The sequence below is a fragment of the Heterostelium album genome (genome assembly GCF_000004825.1).
Source record: "Heterostelium album PN500 unplaced genomic scaffold PPL_scaffold3, whole genome shotgun sequence".
Taxonomy (NCBI): domain Eukaryota; phylum Evosea; class Eumycetozoa; order Acytosteliales; family Acytosteliaceae; genus Heterostelium; species Heterostelium album.
The window spans coordinates 948,657-973,983 of record NW_008805065.1 but is presented as its reverse complement, the minus strand read 5'-3'; the positions used below and the strand labels follow the sequence as shown (position 1 = coordinate 973,983).

Here is a 25,327-nt window from a genome sequence, read left to right as displayed (position 1 = left end):
TACATAGTTAAAGATGAACGTGTGTTGTTATTGTCATAAAAATCAACCAATTTTGTTTAAATGTTTTGTTGCTAAGAATTTTATGTATGCTTGGTTTATTGTTATTATTAAACAAAAATATTTTTAATTATTTCTGATTCCTGTTGTTATTGTTTGTTATGTTTGGGTGGTAAGAACTTAAGTGGGGAAATTTAAATACTATAACATATAGCGTTGGTTGTTCGAACAAACAAATAAATTGGTTGGTTGGCTCATCTTGATCTTCAAATTTTAAATAAAAAATAAAAACCAGCAAACAAATGAGCAGCATCTCTCTATCTCTCTGCTCTGCTATGCTATACTCTGCTTTGTTGTTAGAGATGATAATATCGGTATCTTTTCATTCAAAAGCAAAGCAAAATGAAAAGGAAAAACAGCGAACTCGCTTTGAATCTCTGCATCGATGTTTGTTTTCAAAGTGGTGGTGAATGTTGACAATGAGAGAGAGAGAGAGAGAGAGAGAGAGAGAGAGAGAGAGAGCACACACATTCTAAAACAACATAAATCGAGCAGAATACAACCAATCAACCAACTAACCAACCAACTCCAAATAAAGATGATTTACTCTTACTTACTTTCTACTTAATATAACAACATATCAAATCGTATAAATAATTAATAAAATACAACACTTGATATTTATAAACAAATAAGATCACAATTTATAACTATTACAACATTGAATGAGTTTGTAACTGCAAAAATCTGAAGATCAAATAACGTCCATAAATAAAATAAAATAAATAAATAAATTATTATTATTATTTGATTGTTGTTTTGTTTTCAGTAAATTTTTGTTTATTTGTATGTATACAGTGGAGTGTGATTGAAAGCATCTATTAAAATGGGGTGATAGTTTAAACAAAAAAAAAAAGGGGTAAAATTCCATTGGTAATTCTGTGCACCACCACATTGGTGTTAAGAATTCCTAAATAAGATAAATGAAACATGAATTGCAATAGAAAGAAATTTGGTTTTTGTGGTTTAAGTTAAAATCGTTGTAAAAAGTATCAAGCAAGGTGCTCTCGTCAATACATTGATGGTAGCTATCATCAATACATAAGTGTTTTTTTTTTTTAAAAGATGTTAATATCGGTTGGTTATTATTTTTTTCTATTAAAGACTATTTTTTGTTTTTTAATTAGTTCCTTAAAAACAAAATATATTAAGTGGGTAGGTATTATAGTAGATCTACTATAATAACTTCCTATTTGTCTGTCTTTTTAGAAAATAATATCTGATTTCTTCAATTAAATTTGATGGTAGGGTTGGTCAACTCATTTATTTGAAAAGTGATGATGAAGATAGAGACTTTGAGCAAGGCAAGGCAAGGCAAGGTAATGCAAGGTAAACAATAAATAATATAAAAAAATTGATTTTATATTAATGATTTTATTGAAAGAAAAGAAAAGAAAAGTTTAATAAACAAAACAAAAAGTGTATTACACAAAACTCTAGAGGATTGTTAAAGTCAGTTAGATTACTGTTTCTGGTTTAAGAATCAAGTGTTTTGATAAATTCTAATTCTTTGGAAGCACCTTAATATCACCATTTTCATTTAATGAGAATCTATCATCATGCAAAAGAATCTAACAAGATTATTATTATTATAAAATATGTATTTTAATAGTTAGTTTTAAGTTGTTCGACAAAATATCGATTTTAGAGCTTATTATACATACCTGTTTATGAAACTCTTCAATAAAGAATTGATTTACTTTTGAATTTGTCTCTCGATGATATCTAATCTAACACTATCAACAGTAACGATGGAACCGGGAGCATAGGTTTTGAGTGACTTTGCTATTTCCTTCTTCCATATGTTCTTATTCATCTCTTCTTGGACTTCTACTTTCTTTGGAGATTTAGTTGATGACTTTGAAAAAGAGGAAGATGATGATTTATATGGTGTTTTATATGGTGTTTTCATTGGAGAGTTGACTTCTTTTACTTCCATAGTAACCAGAGATTCATTTGAATTAAGTGGTTCATGAGCTTTCGGTGATACACTCTCAATTGAGAAAGAAGGTTCACTTGCATCTGCGGATGTTCTTTTTATTGTCGTGGTAGTAGCTTTACAGCTAGTTGTGGTCATTTCAGAGTCGTCCTCTTCTTCACTCTTTTCGAATGTTGGTGTTGGCTCTTGTTGTTGCGGCTGCTGATGGAGGTCTAGACTAAGCATAGGTTCATCTCTGGATGTTACAGGTTCCTTTTCTACTTGGTCGAAATGGTCTTCTTCTTCCTCTTCTTCTTTTTTGACAGGTGGTATCATATCTTCCGGTTGGTCAACAATTGGCTTAGCTTGACATTCGTCGGCCACGATTGATTCGGAATCACTTTCAGTATCGGAGTCCGATGATTGATCATGAACCTCCATCTCAACTTCATTGCTTGGCTGTTCCAGAGCACTCTTTGGTGTCTCACGTGCATGTGCAAATCCCCGATTGTTCTTCTTGCCCTTCTTTACCCTTGTGCCATTCAAACCAACCCTCTTTTCTCGTTTAAGCTTTTTAGCTTCCCTCTCAACCCTCTTTTGTTCCCGTAATTGCTTTTTCTCAATTCTTTTTTGCAGCTTTTCTTTCTTTTGGTCTAATTTGATTTGAAATGCAGATTTGGTCATCTTTAAAGAAAATATTTGATCAAAAATTATATATGTTTGAGATATGAATATAATAATAACAAGTTAATTTTGTTTGTTATTTTACAACTCTAGAGAAACTTTAAATAATTGTTGTTGATCAAAGTTTTTTTTTTTGTTTTTTTATTTTCTCTTCAACATCCCTCATAATCAAATAAAACGTACAATTAAATCATACAATCAAATCTCGATTTGAAATTTGTTTTTGGGGTTTTTTTTTTTTTTTTTTTTTTTTTGGAATTGATCAGCTGATTCAATTCATGTGATTATTTTAATAACAATTTATTTAATAATTATTGTTTGTCTATTGGCATTGCACGAGCAGTGATAGATTGATGTTTGGATCTTCTCCATTTGAAGATATCAATACCCTTTGGAGTTGTCTTCATCTCAACCTCTGGAGTTGAGGATGATTCAACTTGATTTCTCTTTCTTCTCTTGACGGCTACTGTAATACCAGCGGCAACTGCAATTGCAGCAGAACCACCACCAACTGCAATACCAATGATGGCACCAGTGGAGAGTACTGCTGTAGCAGCACCGGCAACGGCTGGAGCAAAAGCAGCATCAGCACCAGTAAAAGTTGATGCGAATTCCTCATATGTTAAATCACTGAATGTATTTAAATCCACTTAAAATTATTAATTAAATTTATAGTTAAATATTAATAACCTGGAATGCTATTTATAATAATTTAATTATTTTTTTAAAATATAACTTACTCGTCTGTATGTTTTCAGAGGGGAATGAAATGACTGGTTCGTTTGCCACATCAGACAAAGATCTTAGGGTAGCTGGTGTCTCTACATATTCAATATGGACATTGGATCCTTCCCATTTGGCATTGACTTGTTGAATCTTTTCAAAATTTACCTTGAATGCTTTGAATGCATTTTGGTAATCTTGGCTTGTATACTGTTTTCCATAAGCTTCAACATAGTTTTGGAAGGCAGTCTCAAAGTTATATTCGATTGCCTGTGAATTCACAGCTACAAATAATAATGTTATACAAATAAATAATATATATTTCATTATTACAATTTATAATAAATAAATAAAATAAATAAAATAAAATAATTAACTATACAGTTTACAAAAATTAAAATTAAAGAATTGATTTTAAATATTTTATTCTAAAATATAAAATTTAGGTCACCAAATATAAATTATAATAAAAAATAGATCGATTCAAGATATTATACAAAATAAAATTATCTATTCTGGAACAATCAAAAATAAATTTCAATTAATGATGGACTCGATACAATTGAAATCGATTTACAACAACCCACTTACTTGAATGATCTCGTTTGTTTTAAAATTTAATCTTTGATTTTTATTTAGGTTTCTTTGATGGTGGAATCCATACATTAAAATCTTGCTAATATGCAAAAATTATTGTAAAAAAAAAAAAAAATCATAGATTTTTTATAAAATCTACAAATCTCTTATTGAGATCATCAAATTAATTAATTAATCAAACACCAAAAAAAAAATGATCAATATCAATTTTTGGTAATAGGGTGGGTTTCTCATCGAGATGGCTCTTAATTTAAATCTTTACCTTTTTACTTTTTGTAAAAATTGAAAGAATGTAGAAAACAAAATAATCAAGATATTATTATATTGACTGGAATTAAATACCTAGGTATCCCAAAGAATAATTTTATAATAACAATCTTATTTTATTTTAAAATTTTATTTTAAATCTTATTATTTTTTATTTATTTTATAAAATTTATTTTTTATTTTTATTTTATAAACTTTTATTCTTTTTTCTATTTATTTAAAACTATTTGTATTTTTATTTATTTATTTATTTATTTATTTATAAACAATGAAAATAAATTATTTGTTAAGTATAGTAATTATATTAACGATTGCTCTCACTGGTGCAAATGGTGAGTTAACCAGCACGGAGAGAATGAAAATTCTAAATGAAATGAATTGGTGGAGATTCGACCCTACTCCACTCTCCAATCCACCAATGGGAGCGATGAGTTGGAATTCGACTTATGCCAACCAATTGCAAGAATTTGTTGATAAGTGTGCGAATGGCTACTCTCCAAATGCTCTTGCTGGAAATGTTAGTGAATACGTAATCTCTTATAAAGGAGATTGGAACGTCACAGTTGTTCTCAATTACATTCTTTCCACAAAAGTTAACTACAACTTTACAACGAAATCTTGTAATCCAGGTACCGTCTGTCTACATAGCTATGCAGTGGTATCAAAGATGAAATCTTTTGCATGTGCTCTTAATAAATGTAACGATACCTACAGATTTTACTGTAACTTTGATCCGGTTGGTCCTTATCGTGGAGTTAACCCATACGAACCCAAGCCAGTTCCTACCAAGTCACCGGTTCCAACCACAACCCCAACTCCAACACCAACCAAAACAACACCACCTACTCCAACCCCAACTAAAACAACACCACCGACTCCCGCTCCAACCCAGACAACCGGTCCCATTAGCATCAATTGGAGGGCACAATCCACTCCAGTAAGGAATCAAGGTCAATGTGGAAGTTGTTATATCTTCTCAGCGATTGCCGGTGCAGAAACTAGATATGTCATAAAAACCGGTGCAGATCCAAATACAGTTGACTTTTCTGAACAAGAATGTTTGAATTGTATTTCCAATGGTTGTAATGGTGGATGGTATGTAAGAAAAAATGATTATAAATATTTATCCTATTAATAATACTAAACAACTTGTAATTGTATGAATAAGGTATACAATGGTATTCGACGCTTTAAAGAATGAAGGTTTCGGTCCAGAGAGTGCTACTCCATACACTCAAGTTCAAACTACATGTGTAAAGACAGCTCAACCACGTGTTCCATTCGCAGGCTATACTACTACTGGTCGATCAAAAGAAAAGTTGATTGAATCACTCAAGACAGGACCTGTCACTATTGCACTCTGGGTTGATGAAGGTTGGCAGAACTACCGTTCAGGTATTTATAGTTGTGCTCAACAAAATAATTGGGTGAACCATGGTGTCTTACTTACAGGTTATGATTTGGCAACCAATTCATGGTTAATTAAAAGTATGTAGAAAAATTTTTATATAAAACTATGAAAATCATCATATTAATTGATTTTATCTAAAAAAAAAAAAGATTCTTGGGGTACTTCCTGGGGTGAAGGAGGTTATATTCGAATGACCGCTAATAATGATAATTGCAACATCTATGGTTCTTCTGCTTTGTATGTTAACTATTAAAAGTTACTAAAAGGAACCAACTAAAAAAAAAAATACATGACGCAGAAAAGTTTATGTTTGATTTGTTTGATCTTCTCGCGGACTGCATCAAAAGTATTTATTTAACTTATTGTTTCAAATAAAACAATCACACTAAAATAAATTTATTATTTATTATTAATTGAAACAAAAAAAACATTATTACTGTTACTAATGTGACTTATATTTATGTATATATTTTTGTTAAAGACAAATTTTTAGTTTTTTAAAAAACAAAATTCAAATATCATGAAAAAATTTGGAAAATCATGCAAAGAACCATAATTTGTTGGCAATACCCAAACTGGTTCGATTTACATTTTTGTTATTTCCATTAGAAAATTGGGGCGAAGCAAGACGTCTTTACATTAAAAATGAAGACTCCATCATATCAGATTTAACATCTAATACTCTAAGAATTTCAAATGAATTTGACTTAGGACTCGTCCTAAATTAAATCATAGATACCTGTCCAACAAGGGAAACCTTGCAAGACAAACAAACCAAATCATGTAAAGACTAGATACTTGCCAAACCCTTTTTTTGCTTTTTCATGGTGATGGTACCCATTCTGCGATGAATCATCAGACCTAACAGCGATCATCTACCACAACATTTGGAAACATGTCAGTTCAATTCTATTCAGTCAAGATGACAAAATACTCGATTTCTCCAACCAATCTATTATATCCGACTTCGATATCCACAGAAACATTCTAAAATTAATAAACAACACTCCAACACCAGCCAACTAATCAAGTAAATGAAATTAACTCTCTTCCCAACCTGCCAACTAATTAATTAAATCAACCAACAACTAAAAAGAAAAAAAATAGACTACGAAAAAAACTTGATGGTAAATCCATCCTTTTAATACAACTTTTAATAAAACATGTATACCACTTTAGTTATTATAAAAAAAAAAGGTGATGGTACCCATTACAAGCTGGAAAATACCGTCAAGAGAGCAGTCACCCATTACACCAAATTAATCGATGCCAATTACCACAAGCTTAACTTCACGATCGCTAATTCAATCTCCCAAGGAGTCACTGTCGATTACTCTGCATTAACGCGTAAATTTAAATCTGATTGGAATCTTAATCCTTCCAACTACGTGCCACCACTTTATACTGTTGTTCATCAACACGCAACTACTGTTAGATCTATTCTATCCTAATACTACTCAACTTATTATAATTTATAACAATAATAATAATAATAATAATAATAATAATAATAATAATAATAATAATAATAATAACATTTTATTGGCTATATTTCTCACGGCCTGTGTGAGAATGTATATATAATATAAAACACGAACTAGCAGGTTAATATCAATACCTGCAATTTGTTGACTTATCATGAGTCAACAAATCTTTTTTTGCAAAAAAAAAAAAAAAAAAAAAAAACCATCGCCACAACGCGTTGTGTAACTCTCCCAACTAGTCACTGTCGACTAGCAGGTTAATATCAATATCTGCAATTTGTTGACTGATTTTAAATCAAAAAATCTTTTTTTTGCTTTGGTAGATCTATTCATACCAAACTGGCCTTGGTAAACAAGAGATATATCATGGACAATATCATCACGATGAATACTGCAAAATCAGTGGATTAAGTGGTTTGATTACATTATTCGACAAAACTTCTACAACATCTCTTACGTCGCTCTTAGAAGAACACTACAACACATTAAAATATACAACAAAATAATCAACCTAATCATGAACCTCCTCACTGGCTCTACCGCCAGAGTAATTATCAATCGACTTTTAACTAACCCAGTTCCCATTAACAAAAGCGTTAAACAAGGCGATCCACTTTCACCAACACTCTTTTTTCTAGTTAATTTAGCCAGAGCCATACTCAATTCGAAAGCAATCTGTCTTCAACTATATGATTTCAACACAATGGTTAATATTGAATTTTGCAGACGTCTACAGTTGCACATTTTCAGCAAACTATAAAGATCTGAAATTAAAATTAGGAATCTTTAACCTTTTTTGCCATGCCACATCATCCAAAATCAATCCCACCAAATGTTGTATAATCCAAATAGGACCATCTTGCAGACCATCTTCACCACCCTCCGATCAAAGGCGATACTAGGATACCAAAATCAAATGTCAACAAAAGATATCTAGGCCTTTTCTTCAACTCGGAAAGATTACACCATTCATTTTCATCAATAGTGAGCGAAGTCAAATAATCACTGATCAAATGGATGATGTTCAGCACAACCCTAAGGACTAAAATGGCAATACTCAAGTAATTCATACTAACAAAACTCATACCACATGCACCTAGACAAATTCACAGAATCATTTATCAGGTCATTCACAGAACATCTGGATACTAAATTGAGGAGTTGCAAAATCAAGACGTCTATTCCCCATACTACCAACTCTGGCGGAATCAGATCAGACACAACAAGATAACCTCACCAAAACTCAAACATTCAATCCAACTCTGGCAACAATTCAGACCAATTATGAAATTACTTCCACAACAAATGAAACCAATATTGCAAAATGACGAACCTTGCCCCATCATATCAGATTTAACATCTAATACTCTTAAGAATTTCAAATGAATTTGACTTAGGACTCGTCCTAAATTAAATCATAGATACCTGTCCAACAAGGGAAACCTTGCAAGACAAACAAACCAAATCATGTAAAGACTAGATACTTGATATCATACTCTGTCAACAATCAAATTAACTTGAACCTTCAATACAAATAACCTTATTTTATGTTATTATAGTTTTTGTAAACAAAATAAAAATTTCTGTGTAGTTCTGAACTGGTATTCGCCTAATGGAACCATGGTAATGCTTGATAACCACTCTTTTCTAATCTTTAGATATCCAACTGAATTCATGACATTGTAGAAGGAATTTCAAACTCAATTGAACCGATGAAGTATGGTTGTGATGTAAGCACAGTGTTTATCGATAAGCATGTACGCACTTTAAGTTGGTGCTTACAATTGTCAATAAACCCTTCTCTTTTTTTAGGTTTTTGTTTTGTTTTTGTTTTTAATGTATGTATGTTTATAATTCTTTTAAAAGAATGATGATTAGATTGTGAGTGTGTTTTGTTTTGTTTTGATGTATTGACTTTTTTTGTTCTTTCGGTTGATGTTATTGTGATTGTTATTTGTTGCAAGTGTGTGAAACAATTTTCAGAGACTTTTTAAAAAAAAAGTTCCAATCTTAGTTCAATCACATCTTGTGTGTGTGTTTAAAAACAAAACACCTATAAAAATATAAACAAGTTGTGAGGGGTAACCCTACTCTTTTGATTTAATTGTTTTTAATATACAAAGACTCTAAAAGGGCTTTGCTATCTTAACACCTAAACTCAAAAAAGCTTCATTCTTTTTAACTTTTAAATCCTTTTTTTTTTTTTTTTTATTTTCATCTTCATTTGAATATTTTTTTTTTCTTAAAAAACTATACAAGTTTATATTTATATAATATATAATAACAAATAACAATTCTTTGTATATTATTATTTTTCATTTAAAAGTAAGTTTTCTAAAATAGTAATTATTTTATCAAAAAAAAAAAAATCAAAACAAAAAAAAAAAAAAAAAGTAAAAAATTGGGTAATCAAAATTTTTTTAGTTTATTTTGACTTATTTAGTTTATTGAATGAACAACCTAAAACCTTCATTTTTATTATCTCTACAATATAGTCTAGCAATTTTTGTAGAGATATATAAAACAGCAATTGTTTAGAAACCAATAATCCACCCTTAAATTTTTGTTTAAGATAAAATCTGCTTTTTTGTTGTTATTTTTAAAACTATGATGATCGGATCACAAAAGTGTACATATTTTAATAGTAATACTTTGCTATCTTCTCCCAAAATGTTAAAAACAAACTCCTCCTCTATACAATCTACTCTACCTCTTTTAAATCAAATAACAAACTCAAAATTCAATTTCCATTTGGAAATGTGTGTTCGAAATACAAATATTCCTATATTTATATATTATTTTTGATCATGTTTTGCTTTTACGTATATATATGTATTAATATGATCAACAACAAATTTGTGTGGTTAAACCACTCACCAACTAAAAATGTTGAATACACTGATCATTAAAGTGTGTCTGTTTTATAAATGTTTTGTTTTATTTATTAACAACAATAATAATAGTAGTTAATTATACTCATTAAAGCCTTGCTCAATGTCTATGGTTAAGCAGTTGTTGTTTCCTTGTAAAATTTTATATTTGGTTAGGACTGATTGGATTAATATCGATATCACAAGTATGCTCTCTCAATAGTAAATCAACAGTACACAGGATATAAATTTATTTATAGAAGATATCCTATCATTAACTTGTTGTTCTTTTATATAAAAAAACACTCAACACACACTCTCTCTCTGATAATCATCAGACCACAGTAACATATTTATTTTAATTCATTTTTGAATAAATTATTATTGAAAGATCTATATTCATTCAATATAATATTGGTATTTTTCACACAACAAATAAATTTGTTTTAATAGTTCAAATCTCACTTTTGATATGCCAACATTTAATAATAAATTAAATAGTGTTGGTGTTTGTTTCCTTCTTTTACACCACTGGAAACATCCAATAATTCTTTGGTACCAAACCAACCAATTAATAGGAACCAAAATCACCCTCAATTTCACAACCAACCATAGAATCTTTGTTACTTTATTATATAGATATATTTAATACATAGCTCACAAGTGAGTAAAACAAAATAGTTATTATTTGTTGGTTTGTTAACAAGTAGGTTTTTTGGTTTTGTTGCTCCTCTTGATTAACTTGATATCATACATGGGTTTTTCTTGTTTTTTTTTTGCCAGACACCCAGCCATTTAAAAGTGAATATGGATTTTTTGTTGTATTTGTTTTTATGGAAAAATCATTACGGTGTTGATGGTGTTTCATTAGTTGTTTTTTTGTATAATGTTGGGGATAATACAATATTGAGCTATTTTGGTTATGTCGATGAAGTGTTTTGGGTGTACGGCTGATTAGTTGGTTGTATTATTAAAAATACAAAAATTATAATTAAAAAGCCATAGACATCTAAACTTTCTACCAAAATCAACTAACAAAAAAAAAAAAAAAAAAATGACCATCTAAAGTAGTATCAGCAACAACAACATCCCCTAAATACACATAATTAACACCATATCTATAATTGTTCTTTTCATATTATAACAAAAAATTCCTTTGATCCACACCCCAGTAGTACATTGTTGCTTACTAATTGTATCATTCGAAATCAATTGAATTGGAATTGTAATTTGAAATTGATTCTATTCTGCTATATTGTTGTTGTTGTTGTTGTTTGCCTTTAATGCTGAAGAAATTCAAAAAGAACACAAAAGTAAAGCAAAATAAAGTAAAGTTGCTACCATTAACCTTACCTTTTTCATTCACATCGTCCTCTTCCTCATACCACACACACTTTAACACCACTCACAAGTACACACACTCACACTTATACATATATACATATATATACATATATATAAATAAACACAGATACACTTACATTTACCCCCACACTCTACAAGCTTCAAATCAAATCTCACTACACCTCACTGTCTCTCTATCTATCTGTCTTTATATCTATCTATCTGGCAAAAATCTATATAGTAAAGGTGGAAGCTTCCACTGTTTCACCTTTTTATTTCCATCCAAAAACAACAAAAAACTCTATAAATAATATTACTGAGATTGAGTACACGAGCAAGCACCATTACAACAAAAATAAAACAACACCACTCTAACACACCACCACCATTAAAACTCCAACCACACATCGATGAGAATATAATATAATAATTCACAGTGCGCCTACACACTAAATTTCAAAATCACAACTCTAATTAAAAAAAACCACACTCAAAAACACCATTCGCAAGCAGCAACCTTTATATCAATAAATGAAAGGTGTTGCTTTTTAGTTTGGTTTCTGGTTGTACATATAAATAATTAATGAATGTTGCTGTTGTTCTTAACTCTGCCATCATCAATATTTCTTTTATTAATACGATACAACCAAAACAACAATTAATATCGATATACAATTATACATGTATATTGTTTTTTGAAAAAAAAAAACACACTAAAAGCATCATCCAAAATACCCCACACCAATTAAAAAAAACAACAACAACAGCAGCAACATACCATTTGCACCACCACTATTCAATTCAATTCTACTACTTCTTCTATTACTACTACTACTATAACAAACACCAAGCAAACATACCCCAAAAAAAAAAAAACACCCATATCCTTCTTAATTCACAACTTACCTTTTTGCTGCTACCTCCTTGGGTAAAGGTAAGCTAAAATTCACATATTTGATTTTCAGTTGTTGTTGTGAATGCTACTTTTGTGTTTCAAAAACAGAAACAACAATATTTGCAGAGCAGCAGAGCAAATTAAAGCAAAAACAAAAAAAAACAAAAAAACAACAAAGACAAAAAAAAAATCATCGATAAGAATTTCTTTTAGTGCTCCCATCAACCATTAGTTGTTTAGACCTACTTTCCAAACCAAGGAAACCTAAAATATCACAGACACAAAACAAACATACAAAAACAATAGAAACAAAGAAACATAAAGAAACATATTAAATCATCATCGTCACCAATCAATCAATCAATCAAGTAAATTTTTTTTCCCAAGAGGTCCTACACCATCCACTCCTTTTTATTCTTTCTAATTTTTTTTTTCATTAACTAACTAACTATTATTTATTTGTTTAATATTATATTTTTAAATTTTTTTTCCACCCATCAATTTTTAAAATCAAAAAGGTATTTATTTTAACAAAAAAAAAAAAAAGGTCCAATCAAAAGACCAATTTTAAATTATTTTATAATTAAATTATATATATATTTTTTTTAATACACATAAAACTAAAAATCTAAAACTTTAATTTTCCATTCAAAATTCAATCATTTATTAAATTCCAAAAAAATCATACAAAAAAAAAAGTCAAACCAATCTAAATTATAATATTGCACACCCACATATTATATAAATATAAATTTTTTGTATGTTTCCCTTCTACGCATCAAAAAAATATTTTTCAAAAATTCTGATTTTTTTTTGTCCATAAGAGGTAAAAGACTTTTTAGTGGTCAATTTGTGATATATTATTAATTAACCAACTAGAAATCTATTTATAAATAATATTTATTTTTTTATATGTTCATAAAAATAATTACTGTACACACACTATCACTAGGTAATCCCACCAAAACCAACCAATCCAAAAAAAAACACAAAAAAACAAATCCAAAACCATCCTACAAATAATAATACAAATCCAAAAAAAAACAACAAAAGAAAGAAAGAAACCACCCTATTTTTTTAAATACCTTAGTTGGTAACATTACTATTTTAATTAATTTTTAAAAAAACACACAAAAACAAACACATATATATATTTATAAATATATATAAACTACTTTAATGCACCAATAACTCGAGTTAACTAACTCCGCCTTCGTCCTTTTCAACCCACACCAAAAAAAATAAAAAAACACAAACAACAACAATATTAAAACATACAAACAACACAAAGATAAACTAAAAAAAAAAAACATTAAAAAACAAAACCCAAAACAATCCTATCATCAAACTATAGTACCATTTTAATATTTGTCATTATTTTGAATTTTATTTCTTATTATTTGGTATTTTTTTTTTAGTTCTTCGCAGTGTTACCTTTTTACTTTTATTTTACTAACAAGATTGCAACTTATTTATTTACACCTTTTAAATTTCCTTTCCATTAATTAGATTTATCAAGTGCCTTCATTTCAGCCTATAATTTTCTTTGTCATTCATTTTCTTTACTTGTATTAATTAATAATACACTCTACATATTTATATATATAATATATTTTTTAACTGCCTAAAGTTATTATTTATATATACTTATACTTATAAGTTTTCTTTAATATTTTAAATTTATCCTAATTTTTCAATTCCTTTCCGTTCCATTGTATATATTATTATTTTTTTGTATTTGTTATTACAAATTTTAAATTTCAAGAATTTATTTTGACTTTTTTTTTTTTTTTTTTTTTACCCTTTTTTAAAAGTTGATTTGTTGACCCAAATTATCAATACTGGAATCTTCAGCCACTACATTCTTAGACTTTATGACGTCTATTCATACTTTGGCTATGGGCGACCCTCAGAGAGGTCAAATGCCTGAAAAGCCTCCATGTTGTGCAAGTGCCGCCCGTGGCCATTGCACTGGACATTGCCCAAGAATCGAAGACGTACTCTACTCCCAACGTAAAGGAAAGACAAACAAAGGTGCTCAGCGTTGGAGATGTAAAGCCTGTGGTACAAAATGGACTGTAAGTTTATTAAATAACTATCCACAAAAAATTGTATATATAATTAATTCTTGAAAATTGTTTGTTTTTCTTTCCAATAAATTAATTTATAGTCAAAAGGTATTATTATACCACCAGTTGTTCCAGATACTATTGTAAATTCAATTGGCTATGGAAGTGGTCCCGAGGAGATAAGCCTTGATTTGTCGGCCAGAACCACTAGACCGTACAAAAAGAGTAGAATGTCAGAGGGTGGAATCATCTCGACATCTCCTTCGCCATTCCCTTCGTTGTTCAACTCGAACTCTCCGAATGGCTCACCGATTTCCTCGCCACCCTCGCCAACCCAAATGATTTCCACTGTGCCAAGCAACAGTAGATCTCTGATGCCTTCGAACAACAGTAATATTTCTGGAAGCTATGTACCGATACTACCAACTCAAGCATCATCAAACCATCCATCTCAACAACAGCAACAGCAACAACAGATGACAGGTCTTAGAACCAGTCAGAGTGGTACACGTGGACTATTGAGTAACAACAATAACAGCGGCAATAGTAACAATATGTCTGGTATGCTATCAAATTTAAAAACTAATAATAATAACAATAATGGATATCCATCTTATTTACCAAACATCAATAAATCATCGAATCTAGCCAACAATCAATCTATAAACAATAGTAATCATAGTAATATTAATAGTATGGGAGGTCCTACCAAGCCAGTGGTAGTTGGTCCATCGCAATCCGGTTCATCCAGTGGTCGCCAACTGAGTTACTCATCCTCGCAGATCCAACAACTTTCTCAATCTGGAAATCCACAGTCCAGCCAACGCCAAACAACATCTACCATAACAAACAATCGACTTGCAGTATCAAAATCTTCACCAACTGGAACAAATTCACCTGTAACTATAAATACAATTTAATTATTATTATTATTGGGCAAAAGGGGGGAGCGAAATATCAATGCTAACATCTTATTTATCATCTTAACAAACTAAATAGAATAATCCAAGTAAACTATTCATGCAATCTACACCTTACCAACCACAATCATCTTCATCTCTGAGAATGTCACCTACCAATCCAATACCAAAGGTACCTTCGATTTACCAAAACTCAATGCGTGAAATGTCACAATCGCCAACAACTTTTGCTGGTAATCTCAGCAATGGTAGTGACTCTCCAACCAACAATATCAACAATAATAACACTCCGTTGCTCTTCCAGGAACCAATGAATTGGAATGTAACTTCACAGTTTGGAACAATAAATTCTTCGCACAAGAACAATATCCAAAACGCATCGTATGTGCCAGCACACAACATCATAGAGTGTCTCAAGAGAATCACTCACTCCGTTGCCATATTCTCACATGAGATCGCACCTGACAACCGTCTGAAACTGAACAACTACCTACTGTTACTCTCAGTTCCCAGTGCAGATGCACAATTCAACATTCCAGCATCACGTAAAATACTGGCCAGCATTGATCTGCCACTCTTCCAAATCGCTAAATCCTATCAGGCGCTATACCAGCGAATTTCACACCACCACGCTGCCATGGAAGATAATCTGTTGTCGGTTGGCGAGACCTATTTCGATGACAATGAGATTATGAATTTAATTTCCTTCAGCGATACATACCAGCCAATTGAAGAGTTGTATGAAAGTGTTGTACAAGACGTCCAACAACACCGTGAAGTCTTGCTCAACAAGAAGGAATCGTTAGAGTCAAGTCTGACCGATCCAAATCTGATTGGCGGCCTCAATGTGCTCTCCACACCAGAGAACAACGCTCACTTGGAACAAACCAGAAACGATACTGCCAAGATACTCGATAGTTTCGCACCTCTAGAGTCTGCACTCTCCAACATTGAATCGCGTCTGCGTGCTATCAACAAAGAACTTTCATTGGTCAACAAGATCCTGACAATGTTGGAAGTATTATACTATGTACATATTCAAAGTTGGAAACCAATCATTGAGAAACACCAACGTCTCGTTCAAAACTACCTGGTCGATATCATTCACCAATCACTGGTGAACGCCGACAAGATGGCATTTTCCTACTCACTCTTGAAATCAAACGGTGGAAAACGTTCAATCGGCGGTGGAAATCCTCATGAGAACAGTGAGAACGACCAATTCATTGTCGAAGCCAATGCCAATCCATTCGTAAACAAACTGACAGAGATATTGGATAAATATGAATCGAGCAAACAATCGATATCACCATCATCCTCATCGATTGTGCCAAAGGATCGAAAGATCTTGGCTGTCTACCACTCGGAATGCATGGACCACGTCGTGCCAGAAGACCATCCGGAATCACCGAAACGTCTCAATGCAGTGATCAAAGCAATCAATGAGTATGCCAAGCAAACGGATCGACTCGTTATAAAGGACGACCCAGAAGAGATCTCGGACAAATGGATATTGACTGTGCACTCACCCGACTACCTCAGACAACTCGATGAATTCACTGAGAAGTTGGAACCCAATGAGATTCGTCCACTCAATGTCAACGACGGTGCCACTCAAGCTGGTGCTGGAATCCAGTTTACTCCCGCATCGGACGGCGAAGACGGCGATACTTTTATCTCAAAGAACTCATTGAAGGCAGCAAAGCGTGCCGCTGGTGCAACGCTTGCTGCCGTAGACCAGGTTCTCAAAGGCGTGGTATCGTCAGCTTTTGTGGCTGCGCGTCCACCCGGCCATCATGCCGGTCGTGAAGGACTTACCTCTGGTACCACCTCCCAAGGATTCTGTCTACTCAACAACGTTGCCATCGCTGCCAAGTACGCACAACTCAGGTACGGTGTCGAAAAGATTGCCATCGTCGACTTTGACGTGCATCACGGCAACGGAACCGAAGAGATTCTCGCTGGCGATCCCGGCTTCCAATTCCTCTCGATCCACATGTTCGAGGAGGGATTCTATCCCGGAAGTGGAGGTGGCGGTTCACACGGTGTCATTTTGCCCAACGGAGAGACTCCCGAGCCACTGGAGAGCGAGCCAAACGTCGGACCACCAGTGAACAACATTGTCAACATCCCAATGGATCCAAAGAGCTCGGCAGGGTCATTCATCAAAGCATTCTCGATCATCATCGAGAAACTCAATGAATACCAACCAGAGTTGCTGTTGATCTCCTGTGGATTCGATGCACACATCGACGACCATCTAGCATCGCTCTGTCTACACGAAGAGAACTACATAGAGATCACCAAAAAACTACGTCAAGTCGCTGATCAATGGTGTCGTGGTAGACTGATATCCGTACTCGAAGGAGGATATAACATAACAGCATTAAGACAATGTACAATAGCCCATCTTATGGCATTAACCGAAGATTAATCAAACCCAACAAAACAAAAAGCTAAAACAAAACAAAAAGCAAAAACAAAACACTTTCTCAAAAATCCCATACACACACACATACATTTTCGAATTCGAAAAATAACAACAGAGTATAAATAATAATTATATACCTAAACAAAACAGAACAGAACAAAACAAAACAACTCAAATCCATTGTATAATTTAAATTATTAACTTTAATATAAAAAGATAGTTCTATTTTAAAATAAAAATAATAAAATAAAATCAAATACAAAACATTTTAATTTATCTATTTCATTTTAAAACCGAAGCATCCATCTGTCTGATCAGATTAGAAGTTCGTTAAAATCAAATTTGTCGAATGATTTCGTGTTCATTTTTTGAATTTTTTGAATTTTTTTTTTTACTTGTTCATTGTGTTGATCAAAAAAAACTAAAAAAGTGTTAGCAATTTAGTTTATTTTTTTATCTTTTCAGTATCTTTTTTTATTAATTAATTTAGTAATTTTCGATTTATTAGATTTTTAAATTAAAATAGAGTAAAAGTTGGAATAAAAGATGTTGAGATATTCATTGGCAAAGACAACTTCACAATTGGTCGGTAGACGTGCCTACTCCACCGGTAAGGACATCAAGTTTGGTGCGGAATGTCGTGCTTTGATGTTGCGTGGTGTCGAGCAGCTCGCTGCCGCCGTCGAGGTAACTCTCGGACCAAAGGGTCGTAACGTCATCTTGGATCAGCCATTCGGTGCACCAAAGATCACCAAGGACGGTGTCACCGTCGCCAAGCACATCGAGTTCAAGGATCGTCACATCAATCTCGGTGCTCAACTCGTCAAGGGTGTCGCTTCGAACACCAACGATATTGCCGGTGACGGTACCACCACTGCCACCGTCTTGACCAAGGCCATCTTTGCCGAGGGTTGCAAGGCTGTCGCCGCCGGTATGAATCCAATGGATTTGTGGCGTGGAATCAACTTTGCTGTCGATCGTGTCATCGATGAACTCAAAAAGTTGTCACGTCCAATCAGCACCACCGAAGAGATCGCTCAAGTTGCTACCATCTCTGCCAACGGTGACAAGGTCGTCGGTAACCTCATCGCCGAGGCAATGGAGAAAGTTGGAAAGGAGGGTGTTATCACTGTTCAAGTAAGTAATAATTCTCTTTATATATGTCAACAATTTCATAATTATTAACTTGTTTTTTTTTTTTTTTCAATTTGAAATAATTAAATTATTATAGGATGGAAAAACATTAAAGGATGAATTGGAAGTTATTGAAGGTATGAAGTTTGACCAAGGTTTCATCTCTAGATACTTTATCACTGATCCAAAGACTCAAAAATGTGTATGTAATCAATCAAGTGTTATAACACTATTGAACGTTGATCAACATTGTTATGTTATTAACATCAACTAATTAATTGGTTATATTTATTTATTATAGGAATTTGAAGATCCATTGATTTTGTTGGCCGATACAAAGATCAATAATGTACACTCTTTGATTCCAGTTTTGGAAGCTGTTCACGCTCAAAGAAGAAAACTTTTGATTATTGCTGAATCGGTTGAGAGTGACGCTCTCACTGCTTTGATTATCAACAAATTGAGAGGTCTCCAAGTTTGTGCTGTCAAAGCACCAGGTTTCGGTGATATGAGAAAAGTTCAATTGCAAGATCTCGCCGTTTTGACCGGTGGTCAAGTTATCAGCGAGGAACTCGGTGTCAAGATGGACAACATCGATATTAAGATGCTCGGATCCGCCAAGAAGGTCAGTATCTCACAGGACGACACCATCATCTTGGACGGTGCCGGTGAGAAGTCCGCCATTCAAGAGCGTGTCGAGTTGTTGCGTGAATCAATCAGTCGTACCACCTCAGAGTACGAGAAGGGTAAGCTCCAAGAGCGTCTTGCCAAGTTGGCCGGTGGTGTCGGTGTCATCCGTGTCGGTGGTGCCAGCGAGGTCGAAGTCGGTGAGAAGAAGGATCGTATTGTCGATGCCTTGAACGCCACTCGTGCCGCCGTCGAGGAGGGTATCGTCCCAGGTGGTGGAACCGCTTTGCTTTACTCCACTCTCGCCTTACGTAAGATCAAGATGGAGAACTTTGACCAGACCATCGGTGTCAAGATTGTTCGTGACGCCCTCTTGGTGCCATGCAAGACCATCGCCAACAATGCCGGTGTCGAAGGTTCCGTTGTCATCGGACGTCTCTTGGCTCGTCGTGATTTCGAATACGGTTACAACGCCCAAAAGGGTATCTATGAAAACATGGTACAAGCTGGTATCATCGATCCAACCAAGGTTGTCCGTACTGCTTTGGTCGATGCCGCTTCCGTCGCTTCGCTCATGACCACCACCGAAGCCATGGTTGTCGAACTTCCAAAAGAATCTTCACCAGGTAAGTCAATTGATATTTTAAAAAATAACATCCAATTTCGAAAAAATCGATCACTAATTTCTAATATAATTTCTTTCTTATTTTTTTTTTTTTTTTTTCATTTCCTTTCCATCCCCATTCATTTAGCTCCAGCTCAACCACCAATGGACTATTAAATAAAAAATATATAATACAAAAAAAATAATAAAAAAAAAAATTAAAAAATATATATACAACTAAAATCAAATCAAATCAAATCAAATATATTACTGCTGCTGTTACTTTTTATATTTGCCGCAAACGAAACTAAACTTTGAATCTTATCTTTTCAATTGAAATTGGTCGATCAAACACATTCATTAGTGACCCTTTTTTCATAAAAATTGCCAATAGACAAACGACCGGTCACCATTTGTTAAAACCAAAAGAAATAAATAAATTCAAAGATATTAAATTAAAATTATGATTTTTTTTTTTAAAAGTTGTTGTGTTGTTCGATTTGATGATGTCACTGCACAACACCACACCTCAATTGATGTATAAAATCTACAATAAAAAAAAATAATTTTCATAAAATATTTCTTTAAAGAATTGAAATACTAGTCTTCAATATTGGGCACCTTAAAATTAAAGAATTCAAAAAAAAAATTGTCCATTCCCCCAAACAACAAAAACAATAATAATATCTTTGTTTTTTTAAAAACCATTTATTTTACAAATCTCTTTATCTTTTAAAACTAAATAAACAAATAAACAAATAATAATATTTGTATTACTTACTATAATAGTTTATAAAAGTAATTACTTATTTGTAATTTCAAAAAAAGGTTTTTAATTTTTAATTTAATTTATATTTTAAATTAATTATAACTTATTTAATAAAAATGGTATGATATGTTAGTTAACGGTTATTGTTATTATAAATAGTTAATATTAATATTAATATTAATTAAAATAAAAATACATGACAATTATATTATTAAATTTAAAGGCATCACCGGATGATAAAGCAAGTGCATTGAAAGTTAAATCAGATTTAGTTAGAAGAACATTCAACTATCCAGATACAGAGAATGTGATTCAAGATTATTCTTGTTCACTAAAGAGAACACTATTGGTACCAGGCAAACTCTATATCACTGCCAACTTTATATCGTTCATTCCGATGCTCGGTGAATCAACCGAATCAATCTCATTCAGAAAGATCATCGATATGAAGAAAGACAGTACTATATTCTTTAGCAATGCAATTACATTCAATACTTCTGCTCAAAATGTAATATTAACATACTTAGCATAACATTGTTATTCTCTTGAATTGGTTTGTTAGTTATTAGTTATTAACATAAAACTAAACTATAGGTTTCATTTGGTTCATTTATGCATAGAGACGAAACATTCAATCTTATTCATCATCTTTGGAAGAATCCTCCTTTATTCTACGATCCAAATGCAGTGGAAGATGAAGATATGAGACAGTTTAAACAACAGATGAGTGGTAGTGGAAGTGGTGGTAATGGTGGAAATGGTGGAAATGGTGGAAATGGTGGTAATGGTGGTAATGGTGGATTCAATAGAGACAGTGGAAGTGGAAAGTATGGTTCTGTTACTGTCGGTGGTAACGGTGGAAGCAGTAATAGTCTATTTGGAGATCGTGGATCCAATGGTGGAAGTGGAAGTTATGGTAATGGTAATGGTAGTGGTAGATATGGACAAGGTCAAGGACAAGAGCAACAACAACAGCAACGTCAGTTCACAAAGGTCGATACAGAGAGCACAAAACAAGCTCTCAGAATCGCACATGAAACAAGAGAGACTGGTATCGCAACAATGAACGAACTACAATATCAGGCAGAGATGATCGATCAAATCGAAAACAACGTCGAAAACATACACAACAATCTCGACAAGGGTGAGAAACTACTCAAAGGTATCGAGTCGTTCGGTGGTCAACTCGCCAACTCATTTTCCAAAGACAAGTCACCGGATCGTGATCCACACAGACCAATGGATCGCTCCCTCAAAGTGAGACAAAGAGAAGAACCAACTACCGACATTGATATTTTAGAGAAATTACAAAACGATATGTGTATGTGTAGTAGTAGTAGTAGTAGTAATACTTTTACTATAGTTAACAATTAAATTGTCAACTACTAACAGCTAATATTTATATTATAACTTTTAAACCACAGTACAACCAGGATATATTTCGTTCCAAGCCGATAAATTTGTTATTTTAGATGGTAATAAGAAACCAACACCAACCGGAACCTACTCTTACGACCAAGTTGAGTTTATGGTTGTTAGAGCCAGACATTTCCATTTGGATTTCAGATTTTTGAATAAGTCCAGATTCCGTTTGTGTTCGTCGTACATTCAGAATATTGTAAATGAGTTTGTGCTGCGATCGAACGGTAAGATTGGAAAGTCTGCCAAAGTCATTTTCGAACCGGGCACCAAGGAGTTTGCCTATGGCAATCCAACCATAAGATTCACACCGACCGTTGGCAGACAAACACAAGGTCCAATGTTTGGACGAACCTCGACACTCGGTGTATCGAACGTCATCAAGAACGCACCCGAGGAAATCAAGAAAGACTTGATGGAGCAAGACAAAGATCTCGATGAAATCAGTGCACTGCTCGGTGACATTCATGGCATTGCCAAGACGATCGGTAACGAGGCAGACCGTCAATCTAACCAACTTGATCGTGTCACTGATCGTGTCGACCATGCAAACGAAAGATTACACAATAACAATAAAAGAATACAAAAGATGTTGTAATTTAACATCTTTTTATATATATATTTATATGAATGTTAACAAAGATAAACAAAATCATCACTATCACTACATTTTTCCTTTTATAAATGACAATCAAGATTTGTTAAAATCAATTATTTTTTTAATTCTAATTCTTTTCGACTTTTGGAAAGTAGCAAAAAGATTTTTTTAAATTAAAAAAAACAGAAATTTCAAAGTTAGTTTGCAAAATGAACAACAACGAATATCCTTTTAAGCATTATTTACACAGTGGATATGCTAATCCTATCACTAGATCATGGCAAGGTGATTCTACAATCTTGAAATCACAACTTATTTATCCAATTTTCGTTACAGATCAAGTTAATACAAAGAATGAAATTAAATGTAAATATATATATCTATTTACAAAAAAAAGAAGAAGAAGTAGAAGAAGAAGGTTGAAACTAACATTACTATATGATGAATGAAATTGAATTTATTTAGCATTACCTGGTAATTATCAATTCTCAGTTGACTCTGTTCTAACTGAATTCTTGGAACCACTCGTTAAAAAAGGTTTGAAGACAATCATTTTGTTTGGTGTTTTGTTGAACAATGCATCGAAAGACTTGACTGGTTCGTTGGCAACGGATCGTGATAATTCACCGGTGATCAAAGCACTGAGATTGCTAAAGAAACAAATCCCAGAGTTGGTTATTGCCTGCGATGTTTGTCTGTGTGCATACACGTCGCACGGTCACTGCGGAATCACTCACGACGACGGATCGATCAACAATCAACCTTCGATCGAACGACTCGCTCAACTCTCTGTCGAGTTTGCTATGGCCGGTGCCGATATCATTGCGCCGTCCGACATGATGGATTGTCGAATCGGTGAGATCAAGAAGCAGTTGTTTGCCGCTGGCTACGGCTCAAAGGTGGCGGTGATGGCATACTCCTCCAAGTTTGCATCGGCTTTCTACGGTCCGTTTAGAGACGCCGCTTCGTCTGGCGCGAAATACGGTGATCGTTCGGCGTACCAGTTGCCACCACCATCGCGCTCATTGGCTGTTCGCGCCGCTCAGCGTGACGCCGACGAGGGTGCCGACTTCCTCATGGTGAAGCCAGCCGGTCCCTACATGGACATCATCAGAGAAGTGAAGAATGCAATCAACTTGCCTATGTGTTGCTACCAAGTGAGTGGTGAATTCGCTATGCTCTATCACTCTGCACAGGCCGGTGCATTCGACTTGAAAACTGGTGTAATGGAGTCACTCCTCTGTCTCAAACGAGCAGGTTGCGATATCTTTATCACTTATTTCACCCCACAACTCTTGGAATGGTTGCCATTATAATAAATCAAACCACTCAAAATATAAATAATAATCATCTTGATTTTAACGATATTGATATCAGCCGATAAGAATTACATGTGAATGAACGAACGAACTTCCACTTTCTTTTGACTAAACTTATTTAGAATTTATCAAATTTAATAAATCATCTTTTGAAGGTACTTTTCATTGAATAGTTTAAATTTAAAACAACAAACAAGATTGTTAAAATTGTTTTGATCAAAACACTCCAATCAAATCTTTTAACTTTGATTGACATCACCAATACCACTACCAAAAATAAAATAAAAAAAACAAAAAAAGTTCCCAATAAAAAGAGAACATAAAAAAACTTTTGCAATGCATTTTCAAATAATTTGGATTATGTTAATTGAATTTTAAAAAATTTTGTGAAAAGATGTTTGTTTTACAAATCAACCCATATATTTTTTAACAAAAAAAAAGTTAAAAAAAAAGAAAAATAAAAAAAAAATAAGAAAATCAAGCCATATGGAGATGGCTTTTGAATTTTTGCAGTTTTTATGGTTTTCATGAATTGTGGCATTGTCTGTGTGTTATTTTTGAAATGGATTTGTTTGACGTGCGCTTAGCCAATCACTTGGCTTAAACATCAGTCAGGTAGGTCCTGACCGTATGGTAATCAAGTTGTTTGAAAAATAAATATAATTTTATTTTTTTATTGTTTTTGGTTTGACAAATTTCTTTTCTCCAAAAGTTGCCAACATCCAAATTCAATTAACAACTATTTTTAACAAATAAAAAAAAAAGCTTTTTATTTATTATTTATTTATTCAAACATCAAAGTTGTTTTATAAACATCATTATCATCAGACTCAATCTAGACTCTGTTTGTAACATTATATTTACAAATTAAATTAAATTATTTATTTATTTATTTATTTATTAGAGATTAAATTGTTTAAATTTAAATCTCGATTATAATCATATCAATACTTACTTATTGTATTTTTAAATAAAGAAAAACAAAGCAATAGTAACTCAACACATTAACACATTATTTATTTATTTACCACACACACATATATTTTTAAATACACCCACCCAAATACACACCCCACCTGAAACACATATAAATTTAAATTTGACCTGCAAAGTGTTGTAATTAAAAAAGCCAATCCAAAATTATATTTATAAACAACAACATCATCACCATCATAAGGTAATGTATA

At 32.8% G+C, this 25,327-nt stretch overlaps 9 protein-coding genes across 9 annotated transcripts; 6 read left to right on the top strand and 3 right to left on the bottom strand.

The window, feature by feature from the left end:
* Positions 1–1,725: 1,725 nt before the first annotated feature.
* Positions 1,726–2,659, bottom strand: PPL_02964 (uncharacterized protein; the record flags this gene model as incomplete). Its single annotated transcript, XM_020573939.1, has 2 exons — positions 1,726–1,735; positions 1,758–2,659. The coding sequence occupies 2 exons, from the start codon at positions 2,657–2,659 to the stop codon at positions 1,726–1,728; spliced, it is 912 nt and encodes a 303-aa protein (XP_020436011.1).
* Positions 2,660–2,970: 311 nt separating this feature from the next.
* Positions 2,971–4,048, bottom strand: PPL_02963 (uncharacterized protein; the record flags this gene model as incomplete). The annotated part of the gene is made up of 4 exons (XM_020573938.1): positions 2,971–3,308; positions 3,400–3,666; positions 3,765–3,810; positions 3,974–4,048. 4 exons carry the CDS (start codon positions 4,046–4,048, stop codon positions 2,971–2,973), a joined length of 726 nt encoding a protein of 241 aa, XP_020436010.1.
* Positions 4,049–4,514: 466 nt separating this feature from the next.
* Positions 4,515–5,910, top strand: PPL_02962 (uncharacterized protein; the record flags this gene model as incomplete). Its single annotated transcript, XM_020573937.1, has 3 exons — positions 4,515–5,341; positions 5,415–5,734; positions 5,807–5,910. The coding sequence occupies 3 exons, from the start codon at positions 4,515–4,517 to the stop codon at positions 5,908–5,910; spliced, it is 1,251 nt and encodes a 416-aa protein (XP_020436009.1).
* A 1,748-nt stretch (positions 5,911–7,658) lies between these two features.
* PPL_02961 (uncharacterized protein) lies at positions 7,659–7,984 on the top strand (the record flags this gene model as incomplete). The annotated part of the gene is made up of 2 exons (XM_020573936.1): positions 7,659–7,847; positions 7,922–7,984. 2 exons carry the CDS (start codon positions 7,659–7,661, stop codon positions 7,982–7,984), a joined length of 252 nt encoding a protein of 83 aa, XP_020436008.1.
* Positions 7,985–8,188: 204 nt separating this feature from the next.
* PPL_02960 (uncharacterized protein) lies at positions 8,189–10,309 on the top strand (the record flags this gene model as incomplete). The annotated part of the gene is made up of 5 exons (XM_020573935.1): positions 8,189–8,202; positions 8,800–8,823; positions 9,787–9,900; positions 10,127–10,233; positions 10,272–10,309. The coding sequence occupies 5 exons, from the start codon at positions 8,189–8,191 to the stop codon at positions 10,307–10,309; spliced, it is 297 nt and encodes a 98-aa protein (XP_020436007.1).
* Positions 10,310–10,965: 656 nt separating this feature from the next.
* On the bottom strand, positions 10,966–13,625 carry PPL_02959 (uncharacterized protein; the record flags this gene model as incomplete). The annotated part of the gene is made up of 4 exons (XM_020573934.1): positions 10,966–11,042; positions 12,134–12,186; positions 12,262–12,294; positions 13,600–13,625. 4 exons carry the CDS (start codon positions 13,623–13,625, stop codon positions 10,966–10,968), a joined length of 189 nt encoding a protein of 62 aa, XP_020436006.1.
* Positions 13,626–14,148: 523 nt separating this feature from the next.
* Positions 14,149–17,673, top strand: PPL_02958 (uncharacterized protein; the record flags this gene model as incomplete). Its single annotated transcript, XM_020573933.1, has 3 exons — positions 14,149–14,328; positions 14,421–15,218; positions 15,319–17,673. 3 exons carry the CDS (start codon positions 14,149–14,151, stop codon positions 17,671–17,673), a joined length of 3,333 nt encoding a protein of 1,110 aa, XP_020436005.1.
* A 543-nt stretch (positions 17,674–18,216) lies between these two features.
* hspA (chaperonin 60) lies at positions 18,217–20,212 on the top strand (the record flags this gene model as incomplete). The annotated part of the gene is made up of 4 exons (XM_020573932.1): positions 18,217–18,807; positions 18,902–19,006; positions 19,106–20,057; positions 20,184–20,212. The coding sequence occupies 4 exons, from the start codon at positions 18,217–18,219 to the stop codon at positions 20,210–20,212; spliced, it is 1,677 nt and encodes a 558-aa protein (XP_020436004.1).
* Positions 20,213–20,920: 708 nt separating this feature from the next.
* hemB (delta-aminolevulinate dehydratase) lies at positions 20,921–24,137 on the top strand (the record flags this gene model as incomplete). The annotated part of the gene is made up of 6 exons (XM_020573931.1): positions 20,921–20,923; positions 21,028–21,312; positions 21,399–22,125; positions 22,229–22,817; positions 23,072–23,187; positions 23,287–24,137. 6 exons carry the CDS (start codon positions 20,921–20,923, stop codon positions 24,135–24,137), a joined length of 2,571 nt encoding a protein of 856 aa, XP_020436003.1.
* Between the last annotated feature and the right edge of the window lie 1,190 nt (positions 24,138–25,327).